Here is an 11,190-nt window from a genome sequence, read left to right on the forward strand (position 1 = left end):
GATGAAGGCACATAGCCTGAGTCATGGTTCAACCGTAGTTGAATTTTACTGGCGAAGGCACATAGCCTGAGTCCCAGTTCAACTGTTGTTGAACTTGGTTGATTTTGATGATGAAGGCACATAGCCTGAGTCATGGTTCAACCGTAGTTGAACTTTTTCGATTTTGACGATGAAGGCGCATAGTCTTAGTCATGGTTCAACCGTAGTTGAATTTTACTAGCCAAGGCACGTAGCCTGAGTCATGGTTCAACCGTAGTTGAATTTTACTGGCGAAGGCACATAGCCTGAGTCATGGTTCAACCGTAGTTGAACTTTTTGGCGAAGGCACATAGCCTGAGTCATGGTTCGACCATATTTGAACTTTGTCGATTTTGACGATGAAGGCGCATAGCCTGAGTCATGGTTCAACCGTAGTTGAATTTTACTGGCGAAGGCACATAGCCTGAGTCCCAGTTCAACTGTTGTTGAACTTGGTTGATTTTGATGATGAAGGCGCGTAGCCTGAGTCCCATATTGTGGGTATTGAGTGTTGAAACTCGTTTTGGATTCGAGACCTTGAGCGGCTTATCCGTTGTCTTCCCAACCAGGGTATATAGGCTGTCCTGAGGCGACTCTCGGCTCGAGATATCTCCGTGCCTGTTTCTGACCGGAGCTCATGTGCCTTACAGAGACTTTCCCTTAGGAAGGGAGGGCCCCCCTTCTTCTTGTTTGCACTATCTGAGATTGGAGAGAGAGAGGACTTAGATCTTGATTTGAGATGTTCGAGTTCCCCTTCGAGTTTGGCGCTTCTTTCCTTTTGGTCCAGGGAAGAACTACGCGATTTTGCTAGGAAATTCCCACAGACGGCGCCAAATTGTTTGCTCAAAAGTTATCACATATCTTATGAGTATAAAACAATATAAATAAATTACGGAAAAATCATAGCAAACCGTAATAATCCGTTGGACCAAATGAAGGAAAACGAAAATTAATACTCAGGATTAGGGGGAGAAACATTAGAAACCTTTATTGATAATATTGGTTTGGTCTGCCTCTCCATGGAGAGGTTCAGATCCTTACAATGGTGTTCCTCTTGCCCATAATTTTGGGTATCGTTGTCCCTTTTTTCTCTCTCAATAGTGGTCACGAAGAAGCCCCCCCCTTTTCTAGGGTTCCCTCTCTTGGTATTTATAGCTGTGAGCTTCGTGAGCTGGCAATAAGTGGCCGTGACCACGTTGGGATCTCGCCTTTATGGTGGCGGATAGGCCATGGCCTTGTCGATCGAACCAGATGCGGGCTGAACATCGTCAATTCTGAGTGGTCGTGCCACTAATTAATCATGAATTAACTTGAAACGGGATTAACCTCGTTAATTATCGTGGGGTCGAATTCTGACCCATACAAAATGAATTGTTTTTATTATTATCAACTGATGATATTTCCTAATAAAATGTAGTTTTAAAAGTGCATTTTGCTAAAGAAAAGAAATACTTATAACTTACTCGTGTGTTAATTGTTAAGTAGTGTATATTGTAACTTCTTAAAAAAAAATAAAAATTAAAAGGCTAAAAGAGCATGTATTTATGGAATTTAATTTCCGTACCGTACACACGTGCAATTACATCAGTTCAGAAACCATATTTCTTATTTTATATTTCCTCTGTGTAATTGCACGAAACCCCAAGGGAAAGAAGAGTCATAATGGAAGAATATATAATCATTAATTAAAAAAAAAAAAAAAAAAGAGTTGGTTGATGACTTTTGATTCTTCATTGTAGAATCACATCAATGAATTGAAAGAAAAAGTCATTTTCATACCCCCCCAAACACACTCTTTCTTCTTTTAACAACTTCTACTAGTCTTGTTCATTTCAGATCAATTTAGCATGCTTTAATAAGTACTACTAAGCTTTAAAATTCTTTAAATTAGTAGCATTTTCTGGGTGTTCTCAGAATTCTTTGTCCTAAAAACATTACTGTTCTTTAAGGTTTTCTACTGAGGAAGTACTAAATTCTACTTCCTCTGCTTCTACTGTCAGTCAGCTGTCTCCTATTTTTCTTCTTTTGTTGTCATTCTTATGTTTTTTTGCTTCAACCCTTTCACTTACATGTGATTCTTGGGTATAATGGGTGAAGAACACGTGCCCATTGTTCCTTCTGATCGAGCTGTTGAACAGGTTTTTTTCTTCTCAGTTTTGAAGTTTTTTTTTCCTTTCTTGTTTTCATTTCTGCAATTTTAATTCTTTTGTCAACTAATTCTTCCTTTTTCTAGTGGGTTGGGTTCTTGAGATTTAGTAGTAGTGTTAACTAACAAGGGAAAAAGGACAATCTTGTGTGATCAAAGTATTCTGAGTTGTTATTTTGTTCCATGAGGAAGCAGTAATTTACCATATTTGTTGTTGTTGTTTAGAATAATATATATCCTCTATTTTTGTCATTCAATAACACCAATTAATCTTCTTGTAGCTTAAGTTAGCTCACCTATATTATCTTCCTTTGATGATTGTCTCATGAGTCTTCTATCTGCCATGTCAATCAAACTGCAGATTTAATAATTTTCTGTTAAATAATCTCTTGCAAATTGTATAGTGAGAAATTATGTTGTCTTTCCGGGGTCATTCATACAATTTGCTAATCAGTAGATATCCTGTTCCACTCACATCTTTTTCTTTTTTCCTAATGTTACTTTCCCTCTCAAATCATGTCCAGGCAATAGTTGCATTGAAGAAGGGTGCACATCTTTTAAAGTATGGTAGAAGAGGAAAGCCCAAATTCTACCCTCTAAGGTTATCCGCGGTAAAGTTTTAATCACCATACCTCAGGCCGAATCATTGCCATTTCATGTTTCAATTACTGTAGGTGAAGTATATGGTTTTATCTTTGTTTCCAGGATGAAAAGTTTTTGATTTGGTACTCTGGTGAGAAGGAAAACCAACTGAGGTTAAGTTCAATAACGAATATCATCCGCGGCCAAAGTACTGTAAGCAGTGAGGCTGCCACACATATTGATATACATGACGTTTCTCAAGATATATACATAAACTGTGAAATTTCCTTTTATTGACAAGAATGTTTCATTTTCTAATTAAGGTAATTCTTCAGCCTGAGATGGAAAGTCAGTGCATATCACTCATATATGGAAATGGCGAGCGTACTCTTGATCTGGTAAATTAAACATAACATCTAGTTTAATAGAGCAATGTTGTACAAGCATGCATGATCTCTAGTTTTGCTAAAAAACCATATTTCATTTTCAGATTTGCAAGGATAAAATGCAGGCTGAGACTTGGTTTGTAGGCTTGAGAGCTGTAATATCCAGGACTCACCACCATAGAGTGGTGGACCCTCTGAAAAGCAAAAAAGGCGCACACAGTTGCATCAGTAGTCCAGCGGGTTATATGCGGAGGAAACAGAATCTTGGACTTTCAGCAAAGACAATCAGATCCTCTCAGGTTCTTGACATCCGTCTTTGTGTTTTTAAGTTTTCAATGCTTAACCATGTGTTTTTGTAACCGTTATTTTCCCCTTTGTGCATTCAAACTTCAGAATGTCCTATGATTTTGATCTTGTCTGGAAAGTAGCTTTGATATTCTTCTTTAGTAGCTTTTTCACTTGATTTATGTGAATGGAGTTCGACTCTCTTAGTTCCTGACAAGTATGAATTTACTCCCAAAGCTTGTGTTTCCAGTATAAATTCTAAGTTTTGTTACTTGAGTGGAGTGGTGACTTTGGCTCTGAATTTGACAGATCTGTTTGATAACCTGTGAATGATAAACAGAAAAATTACAAATCACTGGCGATAATACATATAATAAGAGAGAAAAAAAGTACTCTGTATAGACAGTGGTCAATCTTTACTCTATAGATGCTTGAGAGTTATAACATGTAACTGATTAAGCTCAAACTTTTATATTCCTTATAAGATCTTTAATCATTAGTACTTCTCCATAATGTGGTTTTATGTCGTATTTGATGTTGTGTTCAGAGTTGTTGCCAGTTAGGGCACCTGTACTTTGACATCAGTTACTTTTCTTTTGCGAGTTCAGCAATCTGAAAAAGAAACTTGCATTTCCATCTTTTAATTCTCAAGAATTATCTTTCTTCCTTATATTATTCTGTTCTTTTATGGTTGTCTATTGTAAGAAATATAATAAATACATTGTTTCCTATCTGATAGAAGACAAAAAAGAAGATATCCTTAATTTTCCATCACTCTAAAAATGATGTATACTTATTTGATCAAGGTTCGCAGCTTAGCGGGGAGTCCCACTCACTCATTTTCAGAAAGGTGTTTTACTGATGGCTTATCATGTTCTTCCGACAGCTTTTTCTCGGAATCAAGTCTTTCGAGTGTGCATAATGTAATTGAGAATGTTACATGTTCGTCATATTTTGAATCAGATAACTTAACCCAGAAGAGAGCATCTTGTGCTGGGACTGAAAACCAAACTGATATACTAACTCCATTTATGCCGTCCACTCACGAGTCAAGACCATTTGGGAGGAATGTACTGAGGGATGTGTTTATCTGGGGAGAAGGAGCGGAAGGAGGGTGCTTTGCGGATGGGAAAGTGAAATTGGATGCTTTGTCACCCAAACTTCTGGAGTCTACTGTGATGCTCGATGTACAGGCATTATCCATTGGTAGGAGCCATGCTTCCTTAGTCACCAAACAGGGTGAAGTTTTTTGCTGGGGTGAAGGAAAGAATGGAAGGCTTGGACATAAACTCGACATGGACACCGGAAGGCCGAAACTGGTCGACTCCCTTAATGGGGTTCGCGTAAAATCTGTCACTTGTGGGGAATACCAAACATGTGCCCTGACCTTTTCTGGTGAACTGTACACATGGGGTGACAACTCTTTTGGTGCTGAGTTAGTAGGTGAAAAAAAGAAGAGAAGCCATTGGCTACCTAACAGAGTATGTTGTTCCTTGGATGGGGTGAAAATATCTTATGTTGCTTGTGGGGAATGGCATACAGCAATTGTATCAACATCTGGACAATTGTTCACTTACGGAGAAGGAACTTTTGGAGTTCTTGGTCATGGAAATCTCCGAAGTGTCGCTCAGCCCAAAGAAGTTGAGTCGCTTAGAGGTTTGTGGGTCAAAAGTGTTGCATGTGGGCCATGGCATACAGCTGCAGTGGTGGAAATCATTGTTGATCGTCTTAAATTCAATAATTCTAGTGGGAAACTGTTTACATGGGGCGATGGGGATAAAGGAAGGCTTGGTCATCCTGGCGAGGAGAGAAAGCTCTTACCGACCTGTGTGGCGCAACTTGTTGATCATGATTTTATTCAAGTTTCCTGCGCAAGCACCCTAACTATTGCACTATCTAGCACAGGAAAAGTTTTTACCATGGGAAGTGCAGTGCACGGTCAACTGGGTAATCCAGAAGCCAAAGACAAATCAGTAGTGCTTGTGCAAGGAAAACTTAAAGAGGAATTTGTTACAGAGATATCCTCGGGATCATATCATGTTGCTGTGCTAACATCAAGGGGAAGTGTTTACGCATGGGGTAAAGGTGCAAATGGACAGTTAGGACTAGGTGATACAAAAGATAGAAGTTGGCCAACGTTAGTTGAGGCACTGAGAGAAAGGCAGGTGGAACATATTGCTTGTGGATCAAGTTCTACAGCAGCAATATGTTTGCACAAATCCGCGTCTAGTACTGATCAATCAGCTTGTAAAGGATGTAGCATGTCTTTTGGAATTACAAGAAAGAAGCAAAATTGTTATAATTGTGGGTTTCTCTTTTGCCGCACATGCTGCAGCAAGAAAACCACAAATGCCTCTTTGGCCCCGGACAAGACTAAAGCTTTTCGAGTATGTGATCCATGTCTTTACCAACTTCAGAGAATTGCTCAGTCAAACAGGCCATCCAAGCTTGAAAATCGTAGTCCACGACCATTACTAATTACCCAAAAGGCTTTTATTCACGAGAAGGTAGAGCAGCAAGAGGCAAATACTACATCAAGTCGAATGATGTCAACGAAAAAGTATTTCAGTGAGAACAATCAATGGTTTGACAGGAGGGCTACCAACAGTTTAGGGGAAAGTACTGATTTTGCATCGTTGTTGGATGTTTTTCCAAGATGGGGACAAGTTCCTTGTCCTGAAATCTTTAGAAGAGACTATGGAGGACAGATGAGAACCCAAAATCATTATGCTAGAAATTCGCTGACTTCACCTTCTCCAAATTATTTACAGCAGATTAACAAAGAACCAAAATTAGTCCCCTCTACTGGTGTAACTATTGAGGAGAACTTGTCAGAATCAGACAAGATCCTGCTTGAAGAAGTTTCCAAGCTAAGAACTCAGGTAATGTCCTAATTTCCTATCCTCTTACATGGTTCAATTGCTTATACTTGGCTGAGATTATTAAGTGTTGATGCACGTCTCTCTCTGTTTATAATTGTGTGAATAAATAATCTTTTTGGCGTGTTCTGATATGTGGAGTTCAAGAACGTAGATTAGTTGACAAAATCTGATCAATTCAGAGATCCATGCCTACTAAAGAATGATGCACTGTGGAAGTTAAATAGAGCAATAAACAGCTAATTTTCTCTCATATAATGTTTGATTGGTGACAAGTTCTAATTATGGTGACTCAAGACCAATTCTGACTGCTTTGCATATATACTGTAGGTTGAAAATCTTAAAAGGTTATGTGAAACAAGAAAGGAGAAAATTCAAGAACGTCAACAAAAAGTTGAAGAAGCCTGGTCATTGGCTAAAGAGGAAGCTTCCAAGAGTAAAGCAGCAAAGGAAGTTATAAAAGCTTTGACATCACGGGTAACTTTTCTGTGAGTTAATTCTTTTGGCTGTCTCCTTCACATGAACATTTTAATCCATCAATATATTACCTCGTAGCAAAAACATAAAAAAGGAAACTATTTTGTGAATTTGATAGTAATCTGTTGGTGGATGCGGCAGTTCTTTTTTGTTGCTTAAACTTGTTTTACAAATTGCAGCTGCAGACAATGTCAGAAAGCTTTTTTGCTGGAAGAGGAACTAATGATCAAGCTGCTGCAAATGTACTGCAGACTACATCAACGTATTCAGATAGCCAAAATCATATAACTGGACATCAAATTGTTGTGCCTACATGTGTGCCTCTTGCAAAAGCACAACCAGAAGACAAAAGCGTTGATAGCATATGTAGTTCTCCGATTGTGTTCTCTAGTACTTTAAGATCCTTCTATAACAAAGAGAACAATGTGGAATCCAGATCAGCAGAAGAATCATATAAAGGAGCCGATCATGGCCAAGTTGAGCTCAGAACATCTAAAGGTGAATGGGTGGAACAGTATCAGCTTGGTGTCTTCATTACATTGACAGTGCTGCCAAGTGGAAAGAAGGGACTCAAGCGAGTCAGGTTCAGGTATATGATACAGAAATCTCCCTCATGATTTAAATGTTACAAATGAAAGTTACACTTCTTATAATGCAGTGAGACAGTAGCAGTTATGATATCTTATTCCTTCTCATTGTTCATAATATGGTAACTGAAATTCAAGTCCCAACGATGAACATTCGTTTCTTTGATTTAATTGGGTGTTGGGAGTTGAGGGAACTTGTGTCTTTTGATTAAAAGGATGTAACTCATGGTAGATATCATTTTACTACAAAACACCAATTTTATTCAGAGGGAAAGCAAGCTGCAATCTTATCAATCACCAACTTATGCAAGGGCACTATAGTATTCGGGCAGCGAGTGAAGCCAGTTCATGAGCAAAGGAGATCTATTGACTTAAAATTCTTGATCCAGCTCTACTTATGTTATGATTATGCCAATGATTAGCTTGCATCGTCAATATGTTAAACTGCTTACCAAATGCATTTTTTGTTGAATTTTGTAGTAGGAAAAAGTTTACGGAGAAGGAAGCAAAGAAGTGGTGGCAAGAAAACCAGCTTTCTGTCTACAAAAAATATGATATTGAAGGATATGAAAATCTGAACCAAGACTTGCTGAAGAAGTAGCAGTTCCCTTTTCCTCCCAATGTAAATTGCACATGATTACAACAGTGGTTCATGTTATTGAAGGTATTTAATCGCTCAATGTGCTTAACATATGAGGAGAGAAGAATGCAATTTTGTATTGCCAATTGAATATGGATGGACAATCATAGATAATTTTTACATTCAGTTTATATGAGGCTAGCTATTAGAGAGGCGACCTGGTGTACAAAGCATCCTGCATTTACGCAGGGTCCGGGAAAGGGCCGCACCCCTAGTGGTGTGATGTAGACAGCGTACCTTAATGCAAGCATTAGTGGCTGCTTCCACGGCTCGAATCCGTGACCTATAGGTCACACGGAGACAACTTTATTGTTGCTCCAAGGTTCCTCTTCAAAAACTTGAACACTTGAACAACTCCTTTTTAATGATTTTTTTAAACATTTCTAAATAATTTTCAGTTGCTAATATTTTCTTTAAAACAAATTAAGCAGACAATATAAATTAGTGATTTCTTTTTAATTCAAGGGCTTGATTTAATTGGTCAAATGTCAGTGCTCCCACCCCACAATTATTCAAAGTAAAATCTGGATCTTAGAGCTTAAATATTTCTAATTAAGAAGATTTTTTTTTATTTAATAAAAGACAGTTTTGGAAGCTTTTCAACTCCGACACAAAATGCAGTTTATTCAACGGTGATACTTTTCATGCAAAAAAACTAATCCTCTAACGGATTTAACTGATCAAAATTTTCTTTTCCTCTTTTTCATGTTCCAATGCAAATCTTAGTCAAATTTAGATATTTTTCTTTTGAAATGAACCTTATCCATTTTTTTTGCCAAAATTTTGGGAACTTTCACTTTATCAGCCTGATAATATAAATGTCAAAGCTCCAAAGCAGTCAATAAAATTGTGTAGCCTATGATTGAAAGATCTTAGGATGAGTTGGATAAAGTAATATAGAAGCTTTAATGCATGGGAACATTAATTTGATAACAAAGCTTCGTAATCCTTAACACGTCTTTGTTATGGAATTAATTATTAATAAGAAAAATATGGCCTATAAAAAGGAACTCGAAATACTTTGATTATTAGAAGGAAACAAGTGTTTGCTTTTCTGCCTTTAGGTTATAATAATAATAATCCCATCATTTTTTTTAAACTATTACTATTAGTTTATTTTACCTTTTCCTTCTTTTGGGCTGTCGATTCATGTGACGTCCGTTTTGTGCATTAGAAGACATCCTTCCGGCAAGTGTTTTGTTCTTTGATTAGCAGAGAAAAATTTATGATAGCAATTTTGGAAAATGATATAGTATAGTCGTTCAAAGTGTGTCTGCGTGTATATACATATGTTATATATCAAAATATACAAATTTTATATATTCTTTTAGTTAACGGATATAAATAATTATAGCCGCTGGCAAAAATGATCTTTGCCCAATTTTTTTGTTATTTAATATTGGAGATTTTATGATGACGTCACTAAAATGCATGTTCAAACTACTTTCCCTCTTTTATGTCCCTTTTTATATATGGGGTTCCCAATATGACAAATTTAGCTTAATTGTTTCGTCCCATCCAATGATTGTTGAGTTAAACAATTTCGACCGACGATATAACAGATGAGTGTGAACAATGAGGCATAAATTAAACAAAAACTATTTTTTTTTCTTTTTGACATAATGGAATGAGGTTTGAATGCATGAGGGGGAACGAATTTGAGTTTTAAACGGTAATGCTTTATTGCATTCAGACTAATCTACTACAAGTATAGATTAATAATAGGCTCCATTTTGTTACTCGATCGTTTGTCGTTGTGACGACCCAAAGGGTCATCACCTGTTTTCTCATTCATTCCGTGCTTCCGAGGCCTCAAAAACCTCATTCAGGGTTGCCTCGATTTGCGTGCACAGTCCGGGCGCGTAGCCGGAAAGCTTAAATATGAATTATGTGTGAAAAATGCTAAATTTTGATATTAATATGAATATATTTGACTTCGGTCAGCATTTTGGGTAAACGGACCCGGACCCGTGATTTGACGGTCCCGGAGGGTCCGTAGGAAAATATGGGACTTGGGCGTATGCCCGGAATCGAATTCCGAGGTCCCAAGCCCGAGAAATGAATTTTTGTGTGAAACTGTTTTCTGGAAATGATTAAGGAAAATAAAAATAAAATTTGATTAAAAGACTATGGTATCGGGCTCGTATTTTGGTTCCGGCTCCCGGTACAAGTCTTATATATGGTTTAAGCGCTTTCTGTAAAGTTTGGTTGAAATCGGACGTCGTTTGACGTGTTTCGGACTTAAAACTCTAAATTTAAAAGTTTATGAAGTTTGAAGAAAAACTAGTGATTTTGAGGTTTGATTCATTGTTTATGATGTTATTTTGGCGATTTGATCGCACGGATAAGTCCATAGGATGTTTTTGAAGTTGTGTGCATATTTGGTTTGGAACCCCGAGGGCTCGGGTGAGTTTTGGATAGGTGTCGGATTGCATTTTTGCATTTTTGAAAAATCTGGTGTTTTCAGTTCTGCAACTTTCGCATTTGCGAAGCAGGTCTCGCAAATGCGAGCCTGGCATCGCAAATGCGAGAAGAGGGAGTCAGCAGCTGGGGTCGCAAATGCGACCAAATGGTCCGCAATTGCGAAGTCGAGCTGGTCGCAAATGCGACTCTTTTGCTCGCAAATGCGAACCTCCCCTTTTTCCACTTAAGGTCGCAAATGCGAGATATAGTTCGCAAATGCGAAATCTGGGGGAATTCTGCTGGGTTCGCAATGCGAACCCAAGTTCGCATTTCCCACATCTGCAACCTGCATATTTTACACTTAGCCGAATTTTTGAGTCATTTCAAATTCTCTCAAAACACAAACCTCTTTGGGCGATTTTCCAAGAACAAGACTTCTTCCAAATCATTTGTATGTTGGTTTTTACTCGTTTCTTTCAATCTTTAACATCATTTAACATGTTTTCAACTTAAAATCAATGATTTTCATGGGTGAAATTGGGGGTTTTGGGTAGAAACTAGGTTTTCTATAAATTGGGGATTTGGACCTCAATTTGAGGTCCGATTTTAAAACAAATTACATATTTGAGTTCGTGGGGGAATGGGTAATCGGGTTTTGGTTCGAACCTCGGGTTTTGACCACGTGGGCCCGGGGGCAATTTTGGAATTTTCGGGAAAAACTTTGGGAAATTCATTTTTATGCATTCAAATGGATTCATTTAGTGTTTATTAACGTAATTAAGTAATT

General features: G+C 37.8%; 1 protein-coding gene across 4 annotated transcripts; it reads left to right on the forward strand.

The window, feature by feature from the left end:
- Positions 1-1,762: 1,762 nt before the first annotated feature.
- Positions 1,763-8,133, forward strand: LOC109218563. 4 transcript variants are annotated; one of them, XM_019382939.1, is made up of 9 exons: positions 1,767-2,156; positions 2,689-2,775; positions 2,870-2,959; positions 3,070-3,144; positions 3,237-3,431; positions 4,224-6,299; positions 6,627-6,773; positions 6,953-7,362; positions 7,841-8,133. In XM_019382939.1, exons 1-9 carry the CDS (start codon positions 2,106-2,108, stop codon positions 7,959-7,961), a joined length of 3,252 nt encoding a protein of 1,083 aa, XP_019238484.1. In that variant the 5' UTR covers positions 1,767-2,105; the 3' UTR covers positions 7,962-8,133. The 4 variants fall into 4 exon arrangements, with proteins under 4 accessions (XP_019238487.1, XP_019238484.1, XP_019238486.1 ...); XM_019382942.1 differs by lacking the exon at positions 7,841-8,133 and having other exon boundaries at positions 1,763-2,156; positions 6,627-6,784; positions 6,953-7,155; XM_019382941.1 differs by lacking the exons at positions 1,767-2,156; positions 2,689-2,775 and having other exon boundaries at positions 2,875-2,954.
- Positions 8,134-11,190: the final 3,057 nt, after the last annotated feature.

The sequence above is a fragment of the Nicotiana attenuata genome, unplaced genomic scaffold, assembly GCF_001879085.1.
Source record: "Nicotiana attenuata strain UT unplaced genomic scaffold, NIATTr2, whole genome shotgun sequence".
Lineage (NCBI taxonomy): Eukaryota > Viridiplantae > Streptophyta > Magnoliopsida > Solanales > Solanaceae > Nicotiana > Nicotiana attenuata.

Bases quoted from the DNA above. Each gene is read 5' to 3' on its own strand.
- LOC109218563 (XM_019382939.1), top strand. From the start codon at position 2,106: ATGGGTGAAGAACACGTGCCCATTGTTCCTTCTGATCGAGCTGTTGAA. The intron at 2,960-3,069 runs GTAAGCAGTGAG...TTTCTAATTAAG, and splicing joins TCATCCGCGGCCAAAGTACT to GTAATTCTTCAGCCTGAGAT. The intron at 6,774-6,952 runs GTAACTTTTCTG...TACAAATTGCAG, and splicing joins TAAAAGCTTTGACATCACGG to CTGCAGACAATGTCAGAAAG.